Source organism: Dipodomys spectabilis, unplaced genomic scaffold (genome assembly GCF_019054845.1).
Source record: "Dipodomys spectabilis isolate Male_0828 unplaced genomic scaffold, ASM1905484v1 ptg000147l, whole genome shotgun sequence".
Lineage (NCBI taxonomy): Eukaryota > Metazoa > Chordata > Mammalia > Rodentia > Heteromyidae > Dipodomys > Dipodomys spectabilis.
In genome coordinates, this window is record NW_024870824.1 from 15,304,825 (window position 1) to 15,324,508 (window position 19,684).

General features: G+C 39.6%; 1 protein-coding gene across 5 annotated transcripts in view; it reads left to right on the forward strand.

The window, feature by feature from the left end:
• The window catches only part of Fbxo38 (F-box protein 38), a 57,837-nt gene extending 38,740 nt beyond the window's left edge, over positions 1-19,097 (forward strand). For all 5 annotated transcript variants that reach the window (XM_042691993.1, XM_042691996.1, XM_042691995.1 and 2 more), the window contains 7 exons: positions 7,625-7,725; positions 8,178-8,280; positions 11,885-12,051; positions 13,256-13,401; positions 13,974-14,077; positions 14,340-14,453; positions 18,241-19,097. In XM_042691993.1, the coding sequence (XP_042547927.1) occupies positions 7,625-7,725; positions 8,178-8,280; positions 11,885-12,051; positions 13,256-13,401; positions 13,974-14,077; positions 14,340-14,453; positions 18,241-18,419 (914 nt within the window). In that variant the 3' untranslated portion in view covers positions 18,420-19,097. The remainder of the gene's footprint in view (positions 1-7,624; positions 7,726-8,177; positions 8,281-11,884; positions 12,052-13,255; positions 13,402-13,973; positions 14,078-14,339; positions 14,454-18,240) is intronic.
• Positions 19,098-19,684: the final 587 nt, after the last annotated feature.

A 19,684-nucleotide genomic window follows, 5' to 3' on the forward strand; every position in this document is an offset into this window, starting at 1 on the left:
TTTTTTTTTTTTTTTATTGTAAAGCTACTATACAGAGGGTCACAGTTACATGAGTGAGGTTATGAGTACACTTCCTCTTGAACATTGTTACCCCCTCCATTGTTTTCCCCCTACCATCCCCTCCCTCCCTCCCTTCCCCGAGGTTCTTTTTTTTTTTTTTTTTTTTGATTGTGATTAAATGATTACATAATTTCAAAGTCACAAGTTCATTCTAACTTCCCTGGAGCAAATTGTCTACCACAGTCTGTAATATATAACAGTGTTCACATGTTATATACCATATTTGTGATCAGCAGCATGAGGATATTTAGTAGTGGTTCAACCAGATGAGCGGGAGTTCTTTGTTTCTTAAGTCCTGTTAGTTTTGTCGTATCACTAACCTTTTGGATTTAGCATCCACTTATGAGGGAGACCATGTACCGTTTGTCTCTTCGTTCTTGGCTTACCTCGCTCAACATGATTCCTTCTAGCTCCATCCATTTCCCTGCAAATGCCATTATTTTGTCATTTCTAATGGCTGCATAATATTCCATTGTGTATAGATACCACAATTTTTGGATCCATTCATCTGTGGTGGGGCACCTAGGTTGTTTCCATATCCTAGCTATTGCGAACAGTGCTGCAATAAACATGGAGGTGCACGTGTCCTTGTATATTGGTTCCTGTTGTTCAGGGTAGATGCCTAGAAGTGGTATGACTGGGTCGTAAGGGAGGTCAATCTTTAGCTTTCTAAGGACCCTCCAGACTGCTTTCCAAAGTGGTTGTATAAGTGTACATTCCCACCAGCAGTGTAATAGGGTTCCTCTTTCTCCACATCCCCTCCAGCATTTGTCGTTGGCTGATTTGTGGATGTGGGACATTCTGACTGGGGTAAGGTGGTATCTCAGGGTTGTCTTTATTTGCATTTCCTTCACCACCAGGGATGATGAACATTTCCTCATGTGTTTCTTTGCCATTTTTATTTCTTCATTTGAGAAGTCCCTCTTTAGTTCCCTTGCCCATTTAGTAATTGGTTTGTTAGGTTTGGGAGGGATTAGTTTCTTGAGTTCCCTGTATATACAGGATGTTAACCCCTTGTCTGATATATTGCTGGTAAATATTTTTTCCCAATTAGTTGGTTGTCTTTCTAGCTTAGTTGCGATAGATTTAGCTGTGCAGAGGCTTTTTATTTTAAGGTAGTCCCATTTGTCGAGTCTCTCTCCAACTTGTTGTGACCCTGGGACTCTGTTCAGGAAGTTCCTTCCTGTGCCTATTAGTTCAAGTGTCTCTCCTACTCTGTCCTGCAGTAGTTTCAGAGATTCAGGTTTAATGTTAAGGTCTTTAATCCATTTTGAGTTGATGTTGGTGCATGGTGATAGGCTGGGGTCCACTTTTAGTTTTCTGCATGTGGCTGCCCAGTTTTCCCAGCACCAGCGGTTGAAGAGGCTGTGTTTCTTCCATTGTATGTCTTTGGCTCCTTTGTCGAATATCAGCTGGCTGTAGGCCTGTGGATTTATATCTGGATCTTCTATTCTGTTCCATTGGTCTTCGGGTCTGTTTTTGTGCCAGTACCATGCTGTCTTTGTGATTATAGCTCTGTAGTAGAGTTTGAAGTTCGGCATGGATAGCCCTCCCATATTGTCTTTATCCCCTAGAATTGTTTTGGCTATTCTAGGTCTTTTGTTGTTCCATATAAATTTTTGGACTGTTTTCTGTATTTCAGTGATGTACGTCATTGGGATTTTAATAGGAATTGCATTGAATTTGTATATTAATTTTGGAAGTATCACCATCTTTACTATATTAAGTCGGCCTATCCAGGAGCATGGGAGGTCTTTCCATTTCCTAGTGTCTTCTGCAATTTCTTTCTTTAACTTTTTATAGTTCTCATTAAATAGTTCTTTTACATCTTTGGTTAGGTTAATTCCTAAATATTTTATTTTTTGGGAGGTTATTGTGAATGGGGTTGCTCCCTTTATTTCCCTCTCTTCCTGTGCGTTATCAGTGTATAGGAAGGCAACTGATTTTTGTGGGTTTATTTTGTATCCTGCTATTTTGCCGAAGTGACTTACGATTTCTAAAAGTTTGGGGATGGAGTTTTTGGGATCGTGGAGGTATAGTATCATGTCGTCTGCAAAAAGGGATAGTTTCACTTCTTCTTTCCCTATGCGGATCCCTTTAATGTCTTTTTCTTGCCTTATTGCCCTGGCTAAGGGTTCTAGGACTATGTTGAAGAGGAGTGGAGACAGTGGACATCCTTGCCTTGTTCCTGTTTTTAGGAGGATTGGTTGTAGCTTTTCCCCGTTAAGTATAATATTGGCTATTGGTCTGTCATAAATGGCTTTTATTGTTTTTAGAAATGTTCCTTCTATTCCTATTTTCTCCAGAGCTTTTAGCATGAATGAATGTTGAATTTTATCAAAGGCCTTTTCTGCATCTGTGGCGATAATCATGTGATTCTTGACCTTGGCTCTGTTGATATGCTGGATTACATTTATTGACTTACGTATGTTAAACCATCCCTGTGTCTCTGGGATGAAGCCTACCTGATCATAGTGTATTATTTTTTTTATGTGTTTCTGGATTCTGTTAGCTAGAATCTTGTTAAGGATCTTTGCATCTGTGTTCATCAAGGAGATTGGCCTGTAATTCTCCTTTTTGGTTGGGTCTTTGCCTGGTTTGGGGATGAGTGTGATATTGGCTTCGTAGAATGAGTTTGGGATAGCTCCCTCCTTCTCTGTTTCTCTGAAGAGCTTGAGGAGTATGGGTATTAGTTCTTCTTTAAAGGTCTTATAGAATTCTGCTGTGAATCCATCTGGTCCTGGGCTTTTTTTTGTTGGAAGACTTTTGATAGCTTCCTGTATCTCATTATAGGATATTGGCTTATTTAATTGGTTAACTTCTTCTTTGCTCAGTTTGGGTAACTTGTATTTCTCTAAAAATGCATCCATTTCCGCCAGATTTTCTTCCTTTAGAGAGTATAGCTTTTGAAAGTAGTCTGTTAGAATTGTTTGGATATCTTGGGTACGTGTTGTGATGTTTCCCGTGGCATCCCTAATCCTATTAATATGGGTTTCCTCTCTTCTTTTTTTAATTAATCTTGCCAACGGGCCATCAATTTTGTTTATTTTTTCAAAGAACCAGCTTTTTGTTTGGTTTATTTTGGTTATGGTTTTCTGATTTTCTAATTGGTTAATCTCTGCTCTCAATTTGGTTATCTGGCTTCGTCTAGTAGCTTTAGGTCCCATTTTTTCTTGTTTTTCTAGCTGTTTTAGTTGCAACATGAGATTATTTACTTGGTCTGTCTCCATTCTCTTGATGTGGGCACTGAGGGCAATAAATTTGCCCCTCAGGACTGCTTTTGCTGTGTCCCACAAGTTTCTTTGTGAGGTGTTTTCATTTTCATTGAGTTCTAGGAAATGCTTTATTTCTTCTCTGATCTCTTCTGTTACCCAGGCCTTGTTAAGGAGTGTGCTGTTCAATTTCCATGTATTAGAGAAATTTCTGCGGTATGCTTTGTTATTGAGAGCTAGCTTGATTCCACTGTGGTCAGATAGGATACAGGGGATTATGTCGATCCCTTTGTATTTGCTTAAGTTCCTTGAATGAACTATGATATGGTCTATTTTGGAGAAAGTTCCATGAGCTGCTGAGAAGAATGTGTACTGTGTTGTTTTAGGGTGAAATACTCGGTAGATGTCAGTTAATTCCGCTTGAAGTATGGCCTCACTTAATTCGGTAGCTTCTTTGCCAATCCTCTGGTTGGTAGACCTGTCCTTTGGTGAGAGTGGCGTGTTAAAGTCTCCTAGTATTATCGTATTGGGATCTATTTTATTCTGTAAGTTTGAGAGCATTTGTTTAACATATCTGGGTGCACCGATATTTGGGGCATATAAGTTGATGATGGTTATATCCTCCTCTTGGATTGTTCCCTTTATTAATATGTAATGTCCGTCCTTGTCTTTCTGTACTGATTTTAATGAAAAGTTTATTTTGTCAGATATCAGGATAGCTACACCTGCTTTCTTATTGGGGGAATTTGATTGGTAGATCCTTTTCCACCCCTTCACTCTGAGTTTGTTTGTATGTTTGGCTGAGAGGTGGGTCTCCTGAAGGCAACAGATGGATGGGTCTTGTTTTCTGATCCAGTCCTCAGTTCGTTTTCTTTTAATTGGCGAATTCAGCCCATTTATATTAAGAGAAAGTATAGAGAGATGCATTGTTGTCCCTGCCATTCCGTTTTCCTAAGTTTTTCTTCTTTCCTTTCCTCCTGTGCTTGCTCAGTTAGACTTTGAGTAATGCCTGTTTGGGGCAGGTCCCAGTTCCTGGTTGCTTTCTTCAGGTTGTGTCCCCCCTCTTAGAATTCTTTGTAATGCTGGCTTAATGTTTATGTATTCATTTAGTTTTTCTTTGCTATTAAAAGTTTTCAGTTCTCCATCGAATGTGAATGCTAGCTTTGCCGGGTATATCAGTCTGGGTTGGCAGTTATTGGCTCTCAGGGCTCGTATGGTGCTTTCCCAGGCTTTTCTTGCATTCATTGTTTGTGTGGAGAGATCTGCAGTGATTCTAATTTTTTTCCCGTTGTAGTATAGCTCCTTCTTCATTTTTGCTGCATGCAGGATTGTTTCCTTATTATTCAGATCCATCATTGTTACTATTATGTGCCTAGAAGTGTTTCTCCTGGGATCTTGCTTGTTGGGTGTTCGATAAGCTTTTGTGATGTAGTTAAGATGGTCGTTTTTGAGGTGGGGAAAATTTTCATTGACTATCTTGTTAAATAGGTGTTGCATTCCCTTGCTCTGGAATTCCTCACCTTCGTCCACTCCGATTATGCGAAGGTTAAATTTTTTAGCATTATCTGCTTGCTCTTGAATTTCCCTTTGGTTTAATTTGAGTGATTTTTCCATATCTGTCACTTTTTGGTCCAGTTGGTGTATTCTGTCTTCTGTATCTGACACTCTACCTTCCATTTCATTCACTCTGTTGACCGTGGCTTCTATTGTGGTTTGCATGGTGGAAATGGATCCCTTTATGGATTCAATGTTGGTTCTCAGAGTACTGATCTCACCTCTCAATGAGGTGATATCAGTATGCATTACCTCTAATTTGGCGTTTATCTCACTTCTTACTGAGGTTTGTGCAGCTTCTATTTTTGCATCCAATTTTTGTTTGATATCCTGTATATCTTTTGATAGTTCATCCTTGTGCTCTTTCAATTTCTGATCCATTTCTCGCTTTATTTCTTGAGTCATTGCCTCCAGCAACCCTTGGATGTAGTTTTTGTCTTCCATTCCTGCTTTGCTCCCACTGGGGCTCTCCCCTGCGTGGCTGCTGGCTTTTGAGGTGAGCTTGCTGTCCTGGGTAGTGGTAAACCTTGTGATTTTTCTCTGTGATTTTCGCATGGGGGTTCAGGAGACTGCTCTTCAATCTTGTTTTGGTGTGTCTGTCTTTGCTTGGTTGCTGATTCTCTATTGGTAGAGAGAGTCTGTGTCTGATCTGGATTCTGTTGGGAGCCTATTTCCAGCTGCTATTCACTTAGGATTCTCAGCTCTCTGCTGTAGCAATTCCCGCCTTTGGAAGGGTTGAGCAGCCTAGACTGCTTGTGTTTGCTCCTGCGGGTGCTCTTGGGAAGATCAGATGCTCTGGATGCACTCTCCCAAATACTGGAGTCTGCTATGGGCTCCTGATGTGTTTTTGTTTGTTTGTTTTGGGCTGGTTGTGGGCTTGAACTCTAGGTTTGGGTGCTGTCCCTCAGCTCTTCAGCTCAGGGCTGGCACCCTACCATTTGAGCCACAGCCCCACTTCTGACCCTTTTTGCTTTGTTCAGGCGCCGGTCCCCTGGCCTGGTTCCGGCCCCAGCCTGGAGCGCGCTCGTTAGGCCTGTGCTAATGTGTATACCACCTTGGTTATGCAGCCTGGAGGACACAGTTCAAATTTCTTCTACTGTTGGTAGTCTTGACCCAGGGGCACTGTTCCTGGCTTGAGCATTTAAGCTCCCTTCCCGGGGCGCTCTTGCTCTGGCCTGGCCAGCAGAGTGTGCTCCACCGGCTGGTGGGGCTCTCGAACAGTTCCCAGTTTTAGTGGGTCCTGTGGTCCGGGTGTTGGGGTAGGGAGTCTAGGTCAGGGTCTGGGGATTCCCTCCAGCTCTGGTCTCCCTTGATGGATTCCCTGTCCCCTGATGGGTACTCACCCTGTAGGTCGTCAGTTGTTGTTGCAGTCCGTCAGTTGTTGTTGCAGTCCGAGTTCAGTTGGGGTGGTTGCGGGCTGGGTTGGGCGGCCCCCCGCCGGGTCGTTGCGATCGCGATCGGACAGGTCCCTTTGTGGCGCTGCTGGTGCCGGGCGGCTTTGGCGGGATGGAGCCTCTCCGCTCCGGTGGAGAGTGATGGGTGGGGTGGGATCCTCCTGGAGACTCCCGGCTGGTAGGTTTCTCTGTTCCTGGCGATCCGCTGTTCTGCAATCCGGTACCTGGTGATCTGCAAGCAGCCCCCTGTGTCTCTGTGGCTCCGGCAGCCCCCGCCGGGCTGGGCCGGCTGGCCGGCGGCTTGGCGCACTGCCGCGCGGCCAGTAAAGGTTGGGGGAGGGGTCTTCGCTCTTCTCTGTTCTGAAATTCTTCTTTTCCTCTCTTTCTTTTTTTGTTATTTTCCACCTCTGGTTTTTCTCTGAGTGTTCGTCTTTTTGTTGTTGTCGGTCTCTTGGGGAGATTAAAGGTTGGAACTCGAACTCTCTTTTTGGTTGGAGAGAGCTGTGGCGTTTCCCTACTGCCCCGTCGCCATCTTCTCCTTTTTCCCTATTTTCTAACATACTAAAAGAAGAGAATAATAAATCTGTCTGAGAGAGCTGTTAAGAGGATTAAATGAATGAGTAAAAGCCCTTAGAACAGTGCCTGACACACAGTAAGCGCTCAGTGAATTTTTTTTTATTCTGCTTATGTACCTGTGATGCATTCATTCATTTTGCAAGTGTTGAATGTCAAATCATTCAGTAAATATCTTTTAGCTCATTGCTATTAGTTGACATTGAAACAAAAATAGAATAAGGCTGTTGTTGCTTTCAAAGAACTCTTAGTTTAAATGTATAGACAAAAAAAAGTATGCAGGAAACTGCAGAATGATATATAAAGTTTGGAGGTCCAGGATGAGTTTTTAGAATCACATGGCAGATGAACTGGACCCTGTAGGGATGGTTCATATTTCAAAAGGTGAAGTAAGGAAAGAGATCTTGGCAAAAGTTACTGGGCTGATTATTGGTGTATTAACAATAGTAAAGACTAGGGTTTGTGTGGAGTAAAATTGAGAACTGGTAGAGCAAAAACATATCCCAAATAATGCCAGGCACTGAAACATTTATGAGGCAACAATCATTTAATAATTTTTAGCAGGCAGGTCATAAGTTTAACTCATCAGTGTATTTAGGATAGGGTAAGTCAGAGAGAATACTGATTGATTAGTTTGTTGGAAATACTCAAGTATGAGTATGAGCCCTGAGGTTTGATGCAGCTGTTTGAAGTACTGATGCTTCCCAACAGAAAAGAGTTACAAGTTAAGATTGGGAATTGCCTTGATAAAGTTTGAGTATGTGATTGAATATACTCTACTGAAAGAAAAAATTCAAAACTAAACTTTGAAATTATTTTTGCCTTCCCTAGAAGTTGCCAAAACAAAACCACGTCATGCCATGAAACGGAAGCGGACAGCTGATAAGTCCACCAGTACCAGTGATCCTGTGATTGAAGATGACCATGTTCAGGTAAAGAAAAACCCTTGTTTTTTTTTATCTTGTCCAGTTCTTGAGCCTTGCAAAGAAACTGAGGTGTTTATTTATTTATTTATTTACTTTTTTGTCACTCGTGGGGCTTGAACTCTGGGCCTGGGTGCTGTCCCTGCACTCTTCAGCTCAAGGCCAGAGCTCCACTGCTTGAACCACAGCGCCACTTCTGGTTTTCTAGTGGTTTATGGGAGATAAGAGCCTTATGTACTTTCCTGCCCGGGCTGACTTTGAACCGAGATCCTCAGATCTCAGCCTCCTGAGTAGCTAGGATTATAGACATGAGCCACTGGCACCCAGCATGTGTTTATATTTGTATAGTTTCTTCATCCTAAAGGAAAAGTTGGGAAGTTGCTTTTCAGTGAAAGCAATTAAGCTGCATAAAGAACCAAAAAATATACTCATGGTTAACTTCTAAATTTTTCTCTTTGTAGGTTCTTGTATTAAAATCAAAAAATCTTGTTGGAGTTACTATGACCAATTGTGGAATCACAGATCTCGTGTTGAAAGACTGTCCCAAGATGATGTTCATCCATGGTACATATTTGAGTCTGTGTTGTACAAGAGTATAATGAATGAGTTGTAAGACCTCTCAAATACTACACCATGACCTGTGTATTTATATGTGTGTATGTATATACGCCTGTATATACATATACATGTGCATATATGCACACCCAACCTACACACACTCAACACTACAGAACATTTTTTAAATTAATTGTTGTTATTAAGTAGTTTACAAAGGGTTATAGTTCCATAAGTCAGGTTATGAGTATAAATGCCTCTTGGTCAGTGTGACCCCTACCTTTGTTCTTTATCATTTGGAACATTTTTTTTAGTTTTGTCTTTGTTCCATAGTTCTCAAATAATAACGGCGGGGGCCCATGAGCTAAAATTTGGTTATTTTGTAAAGAGCCTCTTCTCCAAAAGTTAATTGCTCCCTGATCTGGTAGAGTAGTAACTTAACAGCATGAGGTTTATCTACAACCAGATACTTCTCTCCTCTGCTTCTGGTTCAGCCATTTGCACTGTATGATTTGAACATGTTTTATACATTAATGTTTTGGAGTGAGCGTATATTTCATTGAGGTAATCAGTCATTATAACGCATTATAATTAGTCTAAGCCTACTTTTCGGTTCCACTTCTGTCTTCTTGCCTTCCATTCCCACCATGTATAGTCATGCATTTAATGTATGTCTTTCTACGATAATTTTCATGCCCTAACATGTATATGTCTCTCTCAAATAGAGCATGCTGTTTTGTGTGAGCTTTTTGTAAAATTATCAAGATTAGGTTCATTCTTTTTACTTGGGCAAGTTATATATTCTACATTTAATTTTTGCTTTGCTTTGTAAAATATGCAGAATTTTGCTTAATCTATAAAGCATTTGTGAAAGTTGAATGTACTGATTGACAGCCCTGTCTTTGTGTGTATACATACACACATACACAAAGTACAGGATTTGACCTTTAGTAAGGGCCTGATACTCACTTGTATCCTGTCAGTCTATCAAAACTTATTAAGGAGCTTTGTTTCATTTTATGGCTCCTGTGATTCTAATAGTAAACCAAACAAACCCCATTAAAAGACACTTAACTAAACACTTCAGTCAAACTAGAAACAGGTTAATACATCTTCCCTGAATTCTAAAACTCTGGAAGCTCTGTTCATTTTAGAGTTAATACTTTTCTCCATTCCAACCACTTAGGTCTTTGTTCTTAAAATATCTGGTAAGTCACTGTCTCCTATAGCAGTTTCTTCCTAGAAAAGAAAATTTGGGTTTTCCAAAATCTCAGAGATCTTAGAGCAAAGTTGCTCTTTGTAGGTAGTTTCTTAACACCCCAAGTTGAAGCTCTTGAGCATCTAAAAGAACCTCAGACATTGTTCCTTGGCATCTCTTTCCTTTTTCTTTGAAGGGAAGGAAAAAGTTTCTCTTGATGAACCTCATTGAGTTTTACCTTTGATGTCCCCTTATCTGTTCCAACAGTGAAGGATCACATGACCTCAGGTTCAGCCTTCTGCCCTTTAAACCATATTGTTCAGTTCAGCTTCTCATGAGACAGAGGATCTTAGATAAATAGCTTAGTGTCTAGACACCAGCTAACTAAATTAGTGGCAGATGAAATTACTAAATGAGATTAGAGCTAACTTAAAACAGATTAGGTTTACAGTAGAGAATGATTCTGTCCTATTACCATCTAGTCCTTTCCCTAATTCTTTTTTTTTTTCATTCTTTTTTTTTTTGTGTGAACATACTGTACAGAGGGGTTACAGTTACATGGGCAGGATAATGCGTACATTTCTTATCAAGCATTGCAGCCTCCTCTTTGTTTACCCTTCACATCCCTTCCCAGCCTCCCCACTCACCCTCCTTTCCCTAATTCTTAACCTTCCTGCTTCTGATTCCTCATCCATGCTACATAGCAGAAAATAAACATCAAATGGAGGACACTGGTTCAGTGTTTAAACAAGGTAGAATGCTTTGGAACATGATGAGATTTCTATCAAGCATCTTAACAAGATGCCATAAAAATGTTTTTAAAAAATGAAGCAAATCAGCTTTATGGCTCTATTATTGCTTTTCTTTAGTCCTTGCTTCTTGAGTTGGAGCAGGTTGAAAGTTGTGATATGAAAAAGGAAGGAGCACTGGATCTATTCAGTAGTAGACTACTTCCTACCATGCATATGGTTTTGGATTCAAGCCCAGCCATCTCTCTCTCTCTCTCACACACACACACACACACACACACACACACACACACACACACGCACGCACGCACGCACGCACGCACGCACTCAAAATTAAAAGATTAAAATTTTCTTAAATTGGCATAGTAATACACTAAGATGCACAACTTCTTAATCGCAAGTAATGTATTAAGATGCATTAATTTTAATTGTACATAATTAGGCACAAAGACACGGTTGCTTGTTTCCATGACCTCCTATTTGATATGTTAAGCAAGGGCACTACTTCGTGATAATTCAGGCCAATTTTTTTAGTAGAACTCTCTGCAGTGATGGAAATGTTCTGCTTCTAGGCTATTCAGTATGGTAATTGTTAGGTTTTTAAAAAGAGGTAGCCGAGTAAAAACTGCACCTGCATGCACGTGGTATTCAGGTAAGGGGTAGGTTTATTCAGTAGACCTGATGGGACCAGGCAAGGTTGGCACTCCACGTGGCTGGGAAAGAGAGAGGAAAGAGCTAGAGCAGAGAGAGAGCTAGAAAAGAAGAGCAAGAGAGAGAGAGAGAGAGAGCTAGAAAAGAACAGCAAGAGGGATAGAGAGTTAGAAACGAACAGAGAGAGAAAGAGAGAGTCTGGGCCTGGGCTAGGCCTTATGTAGGGTATGGGCGGGGAAAGGTGTGGCCACATCAAATTCAGATGTGACCTCTTCCAGGTGTCTCAGTTGCCTAGGTAACGCAGGTACTGGGTGGAGACTTTGCTGCGAGGAGGGTGGAGTCTGCTAGCCATCCAGGAGCGGACCTTACAGTAATCAGTAGCCATGTTTGACGTCTGAATACTCAAACTAAGACTAGTGCCTCTGGAGTTAGATTAGTGATTTTACTGTATGTTAGTTTGTTTAAGTTTAAATAGCTTCAGATGGCTAATGGCTACCATATTGTACTATAGAGCTTCAGATTGAAGTATTTCTACTTCTTTCTTTTCAGGATTCTGTTTTTATATCTATGATAGAGATTAAAATCAACTCTGATAGTATAATTCATGTGTATTATAAAATAATTCACATATACTACATACCTGAAAATATATCAGGTTTTTAACTATTAACCATTGTGGTATTTAATATTTTATAATTACTCTATTCAATAAATGATTCCTAAACAGTTACCATTTGAGCAGGTTATTTTTCTGAAACTTGGTTTCATTGACAGTAAAGTTATAGAAAAAGAAGACCAATAACCCCTCAAGCATAGGATTACCAGATTATTTTGAAATTAAGAGAATCACATCTTCAAATCCTCTGTGCTAGTACTTGACCTTTGTTGGAGATGTTTTCCACTGCCATGTCTTGTGTTAGTAAATGTTTGGCCTCCAGCAATGCTTCCAAATGGGTTATGAGTTGCTCTCTTACTTGTATAAATTGTATAGTTTGTTATTGTTCTTATTTTGCAGCTACCAGGTGCAGGGTACTGAAACATTTAAAGGTGGAAAATGCACCAATTGTAAACCGATTTGATTATGCCCAGTGCAAGAAACTAAATATGGATCAGGTTCTAGACCAGATACTAAGAATGCCTCCTGAAAGGAACCGTATCATATACCTACGCCCAATGCAGCAGGTGACATGCTTACTATTATTAATTCTTCTCTACTAGACGGTTGTAAGTTTTTAGTAAGTTATATTCAGTGAGTTTTATTTGGCAAGTTTTTTTTTTCTTATTAAAAGTTGCCTATGGCTAATATCTCTATCTCAGGTTTCAAACTGATTGTAGTTTTCTTTCTGATATAGCATATTCCTCACATTTTTTTGTGCACAGAACTAAAATAAAAGAATATACTCAGGGTAATTGTGATATTTCAGCTAGTACCTGTGATATGCCAGATCACCTTCTGCGACATAATAGGATAACTGCAGTTATTCCTAAGAATAACCTTGTGTGTGATATGAGTTTAAATGAAATACTAAACAACCCTTGGTGTTAACCTCTGGGCCAAGCACCAAGAGTCAGTTCAATAAACTCTTGAGTGTTTTCATATTTAAAATTTGCTGCATGTTGCCAAGTGCCAGTGCTCATACCTGTCACCCTAGCTATTCAGGAGGCTGACACCTGAGGATAATGGTTCAAAGCCAGCCTGGGCAGGAAAGTCCCCGTGAGACTCACTCTTATCTCCAACTAGCCACCAAAAGCCAGAAGTGGTGCTGGTTCTCAAGTGGTTGGTAGAGTGCTAGCCTTGAGCAAAAAGCACACAGGGACAGTACCCAGGCCCAGAGTTTAAGCCCCAGGACTAGCAAAAAAAAAAAAAATAATAAAAATAAAAATATATAGTATAATATATCTATATTATATACATATATATATTATTTCAAGCTGAATAATGCTTCCCTCAAGAATTTTACCTTCCTATAAAGCAGTTAGCAGAGTTACACTTACATTACTCTGGGATGGAAAGGTGGAGTTTTATAGCTGGAAAGAAAGAAGACATTCCAAGAGAAGAGAGCATTATGGACACAGGCTACAAGGAACTGACCTTAGGCATAGTGAATGGTCTATTAGAATAGGGTTCTTCGCATTCAGTTAGGTTATACAGTCAGTAGTGAAAACAGTAAAGAATATCGTCAGAAGTGCATTTTGAGTTCCCGGAGATCCATTACCTGACTCAGGATTTTCTGGCTTAATGGAGTATTTAAATACCAGAAATAAATCACTGTGTCAGCTGGCCAGAGAATTTGCTAAGTCTTAATCTCAGCACTGTAAGCTTCATTTTCAAAACTGTTTCTCTGTCCAAATATTACTACAACTACTAGTATTACTACTTCTGCAGGTGGACACATTAACATTAGAACAGAAGCTGTTTAGTGGTCCCTACCCCTATCACATCTGTATCATCCATGAATTCAGTAATCCTCCCAATGTGCGGAACAAGGTGCGCATTCGCAGCTGGATGGACACCATAGCAAACATCAATCAGTAAGTAATTCCATGGCCCTGAAAGGCTTCTTCAGGCATGCCTCCTAGTAGAGATGTGAATTATTTGAAATAATTCTGAGTTTTTCAGGCTAATGTGTCATGTATATATGATTATGCGTTAATATATGTGGCTTTTTATTTCCAAGCTTAGAAAAGCTACAAGAACCAGTTACATGCAGATTTGACTGTGTCCTTAGTTGTAAGATATGGAAAATAGGTCAAATTGAAGATCTTAAAACTAGAATATTTTACATTGTCCCAAAGTTGGGCCTTTTTAAATATATTTGTTAGATAAATGCTGTATTAAGTACTCTCTGTTTATGAAATTTGCCTCGGGTGGCTTGCTTTCTTCCCCTGTTGTGATGTTGGAGAAATTCAAGAATGTCATCTTGAACTTGGCTAGACCTATAGTCTCTACTTTAAGAAAATGAGAGGTATTAGTGAGTCAGTGTTTTGTCCAAGATGCTTGGTAGAATCGTGGCCTTAAGTACTTGTGTTACAGTTGCATTCTACTTTATGCCCTAACATTTTCAGCTTTATAATTCTTATTTAATTTTTCTCATTGCTTCCAGAGAACTTATTAAGTATGAGTTCTTCCCTGAAGCCACTCGAACTGAAGAAGACTTAAAAAAGTACCCGAAATACCCCTGGGGAAGAGAAATCTATACATTAGAGGGTAAGTATTTGCCATTGATGAGAACTGATGTAGGAACATGTCTTAGGGAAGATAGAATGGTGGTTTTACAATGAATGATTTGAATTCCTTTAAGAAGCATGGACCAGATAAGTATTGTTTACCTAAGTGAGTACTAAGAGTAAATGGATTGGAACCTGGCTCAATCTGTTTTGCATTTTACATTCCACTAAGAATATACTCTAATTTGGTGGATTTAGCACTCCCACACGGCAGCACTTTTACATTTGTCTTCTTATTGTAGGTGTTGTGGATGGAGCTCCGTATTCCATGATTTCTGACTTCCCTTGGCTGAGGTCACTTCGAGCAGCAGAGCCCAATAGTTTTGCCCGATACGATTTTGAAGATGATGAAGAAAGTAATTCTGACCTGACTTGACTTGTATTCTCTAATTTGAGTATATCCTACTTCATTAGTAACATTCTGTGTGAGAGCACTACAGCTTTGAAATGATTTTTCATGTAAATATCTTACACATACACATACACTACCCTGAGAAAAGCAGCTATGAACTTGTACAGTAGAGTCTCAGTGAACTTAACTGGAGATACACAATGAGGAGAATTCCTTCAAACAGATTTTCTATCAGATTTTCTGTAGTAAAGTAATTCATTTATTTTTTAGTGCTGGACATTGAACCCAGGGCCTTAGGGAACTACACTCCCAGCTGTCTACTTATTTTAACCTTGTTACTTCATTGAAAAATTGACCAAAAATAATATTTCAGAATTGATGCATTTCTGCTACTTATGAACCACTTCTGTAGCATGAGGGAGCTTGTCATGGTATAGGTACAGGAATTTGGGGGAAGCTTTTTGTGGGCCTTGTACTTGTAAGGCGGTTACACTTTACCACTTATGCCATGCCTCCATGTCATTTTTTTCTTTGTTCTCAGACAGGGTCTCATGCCTTTTTTTCCCAGTGTAGTCTCAGACCATAATGTCCCTGTCTCCCTTATAACTGGGATTACAGTCATGTACTACCATACCTAGTTGGAGGAAGCTTTAAAAAAAATATGTTAATATGGTTTTTATTATAAAAATACTGTACAGAGGGGTTGCAGTTACATGAATAAGGTAATGAGTACATTTCCTACCGAGCATTGTTACCTCCACCTTTGTTTTTCCCCTGACATCCTTCCCTCCCCACTCCCCCATTTCCCCCCACTTCCACACCCTCATCCCTCACCCTCATTTCCACCCCCACTGAAGTTGTAAAGTTCATTTTCAACATAGGTCTTGTATATCTCATTGTTACAATGGGTCAACCTGTATCCTTATTTCACCATTTTGTTATTTCCCTTCCTCTCCCCAAATTAGGAAAATGTATATATAAGATGCAGGGCACCAGAATCAAATACAGTGAAAACAGGGGTTATACTGTGAGGGAAGAACATACCAAAGAAACAAAAAATTTAACATACCCCTCGGTACAGTATCTTTACAATTAAAAAAAATTACATAGTACATTATAAATATGCTAAAAACAATAGGAAGAAAGATAAAACCACTGTGTCCCTATCTTGGGGTTCCTTTCACTTAACATCATCTTATCTGGTCATATGTACATAGCTTTTGACCTCTCCTGCTTCTCCTAGACATATACTAGTTATTGCAAATAAGGGAAACCATGGGCCTGGCTTACTTCACTTATGGTAATTTTTTCCAAGTCTTTCCATTTCCTAACAAATGGGTCGGGGTCATTCTTTTTGATGGAGGCATAGAATTCCAGTGTGTGTGTGTGTGTGTGTGTGTGTGTGTGTGTGTGTGTCTGTATGTCTGTGTGTGTCTGTGTCTGTGTGTGTCTGTGTGTGTCTGTGTGTGTGTGTCTATATCACATTTTCTTGATCCATTCATCTACTGAAGGACATCTGGGTTGGTTCCATATCTATGCTAAGTAATGCTGCAACAAACACACTTGTGCTGGTAGCTTTAGTATGGCCTTGTTTGTGGTCGTTTGGGTAAATGCCCAAAAGTGGGATTTCTGGTTCATAGGTGAGCTCTATGTCGAGTCTCTATGTGTAGTACTGCTTTCCAGAGTGGGAGAGCAACTTTATAATCCCACCAACAACACAGTAGGATTCCCTTTGGGCCACATCCCCACCAGCATCTGTTGTTATTAGATTTCTTGATTACAGCCATTCTAACTGGGGTGAGGTGGAATCTCAATGTTGTTTTGATTTGCATGTCTTGTATGGCTAGAGAAGTTGAGCACTTAAGTCTTTAGCCCACTTATTTATCAGACAGTTATTTCTTTGAGGATTTATTGTTGGGGGATTTAATTTTTGAGTTCTAAGTATGTTTTAGATATGTCCATTGTATGGCTAGTGAAGATCTTCTCCCAGTCTGTGGGCTTTCTGTTGATCTTGCTGGCTATGTCCTTTGCTATCCAGAAGCTCTGCAGTTTCATGCAATCCCATTTGTCCAACCTTTCTTGGATTTGTTGTGTTTCTGCTCCTTTATTCAGAAACTTTCAGCCGTGCCAAGGAGCCCTGGAGTTTCTCCTATTCCCTGTAATGTTTTCAGGGTGTCTGCTTTTACTTCGAGGTCTTTGATCCATTTAGAGTTGATTCTGGTGCAGGGTGATATATAAGGATCTAGCTTTAGTTTCCTACAGGTGATTAACCAGTTTTGCCAGCACCATTTACTGAAGAGGCTGTCTTTCTTCCATTCTATTTTTTTTAGCTCCCTTATCAAAGATTAGGTGGCTATCGGTCTGGGTTCATTTCTGGGTCTTCAGTTCTATTCCATTGGTCCTCAGGTCTGTTCTTGTGCCAGTACCAAGATGTTTAGATTACTATGGCTTTGTAGTAGAGTTTGAAATTTGGTATTGATATTCCTCCAGCACTATTCTTTCTGTTAAGGATCGTTTTTGCTATTCAGAGTCTTTTCTTGTTCCATATGAGTTTTGGGGTTGCTTCTTCTATTTCCTTGAAGAATGAGGTTGTAATATTGATAGGTATTGCATTGAATTTGTAGATAATCTTTGAAAGTATTGCCATTTTCACAATGTTAATCCTCCCGATCCAGGATCATATGAGGTTTTCCACTTCCTAAATTCTGCCTTAATTTCCTTTTTCAGGTTTTTGGAGTTTTCATCATAGAGGTCCTTCACTTCTTAAGTTAATTCCTAGGTATTTTATTTTTTGTGGGGCTATTACAGAAGGAGTTGCTTTCCTGTTTTTAGCCAGGCTCTTCTCATTGTTGACATACAGAAAAGCCATTGATTTTTTGAGGGTTAATTTTATACCCTGCTACTTTGCCGAAGTTTTGAATCAGCCAAAGTAATTTGGGAGTGGTAGTCCATAGGATTCTTTAAATACAAGATCATGTCATCTGCAGCGAAGGAGAGTTCATCTTTCCCTATTTGTATTCCCTTTATGTTTTCATCTTGTCTTATTGCTATAGCTAGGCATTCTAATACTAAATTGAATAGAAGTGGAGAGGGTGGACATCTTTGTCTCATTCTTGAGTTCAGAGGAAATGGCTTTAGCTTTTCACAATTAAGTATAATGCTAGCTTTAGGTTTGTCATACACAGCCCTTATTTATTTATTTTTGTTTTTTTTTATTGTGAAAATACTGTACAGAGGGGTTACAATTACATGAGCAAGGTAATAAGTACATTTTTTTTCCTTTTTTTGGGGGGGGAGGTCCGGTTGTGGGGCCTGAACTCTGGGCCTGGGCACTGTCCCTCAGCTCTTCGCTCAAGGTTAGCGCTCTACCACCTGAGCCACAGCGCCACTTCTGACTTTTTTCTTTTTTCTTTTGTGGTGCTGAGGAATTGAACCCAGGGCCTCACGCATGCAAGGCAAGCGCTCTACCATTGAGCCACCTTCCCAGCCCCATAAGTACATTCCTTATCAAGCATTGTTGCCTCCTCCTTTGTTATATTGAGGAATGTTCCATGGATTCCAGAGATAGCTTTTAATACAGTTTTTTTTCTTTTTTTTTTTAGTGGTTCTCTAATCATGTCTGCTGTCTTAGTCATTAGACTTCTCATAAAACCAATTAGGGACGTATGCTACAGGTATTCATATATCAGCTATAGATGTTAGAATATTCATGGACTATCTTAATAGATTTACTTGCTGAGTGATTCTGACTACCATATGCATCTCTTTCTCATTTTCTTTCTCTTCCCAAGGTACTATCTATGCTCCTAGAAGGAAAGGACAGCTATCTGCAGACATTTGTATGGAAACAATAGGAGAGGAGATCTCAGAGATGCGTCAGATGAAGAAGGGCGTATTTCAGCGTGTGGTGGCAATATTTATCCACTATTGTGATGTCAATGGAGAGCCAGTTGAAGATGACTACATTTGATTCCTCCTTCCTAGCAATTCCATCAGGAAGCAACTGGAGCCATCCAGTTGGAGAATGCTTCACCCGGACTTGGGGCTTGGAGTTGGTAAGGGAGGCCCTGGCTCAGTTTGGTATATTATGTAGGATTTGTATGAGAAACATTGAAATTCTATTCAAAGATTTGTACCTACAGGAAATATACAAACACACTTTCCAAAGTACCAACTTTATATCATATGTTTATACAATTTAATTTAAAATTTCCTTTTAATGAAGGCAAATATTTGAAAGAGTTCATTTTGTTTATCTTTCACGACTTAGTTCAGTGTCAGTTTTGACTGAGCCGTTTCCTCTATTCTTAATAATCACCACCCTCCCCTTCAATCTGTGCCTTTTTCTTCTCGAGCAATGCTGTTTGAGTAAATCCGTTGAAGAGTATTTGTGTCTCGAGTGCTTTTTTGTTACTAAAATATCAACTAAATTCCATAGTCAGAGAAGGCTATATGTTTCTGTACAAAGATGTGGTTCCTTTGTTTTCTTAGTGTTATAGTGGCCATATTTTAAATAAAAGGATTCATGACCTTAAAAAACTGAAGGGGAAATGGAAGAGTTTCCAAAGCATTTCTAGTTATTTATTTCCATATTCAATTGTGTATATGCTTTATCTTAAATATAAAAATAAAAGTTTATTAAAAACTTCTCTTGCCTTGGACTTGAATCCTTTGTTTTAAAGAAAGTACTGCACAGAATGCAATGCATTTGTCTAAACAAATTCTGTTATTTCAAATCTCTAAAAATTCTCTAGGGGCTAGATATTTAATAGAACTCTATGTAGCAGAACATTAGAATAGGTGGAATTTACCAGACTATCTGGCCATCAGGAGGTGGCTGTTGTTCTTTCTCAGGAGAAGCTGCCATGTCCTGAAATGATGGAACTCATAGTCCAATGTTGGGTCAATGTGAAACACTTTAGAGCAACTCCAGCATTCTCAGGATCGCCACTGAATGTCTAGCTACATGACCTTAGCAAATCTTATAAGCTGGAGGTCTTTGTGAAACTTGTTAACATAAAGACAGAAGGAATTATGGTATGTGTAGGGTATAAAGGGCCTCCACAATTTGCCGAACCTCTTCAGTTTCTGGGGATTCATTGATGTTCCAAGAAATACTACTCACCTCCCTTAGAACCTAGTATATTCTGGATAGGACAAGAATGCAGGTATCTAATTCCATTGCACTTCCTCTGTGGTTACTGAAATTTTTCTCATTAATGAGGATGCCAGCAA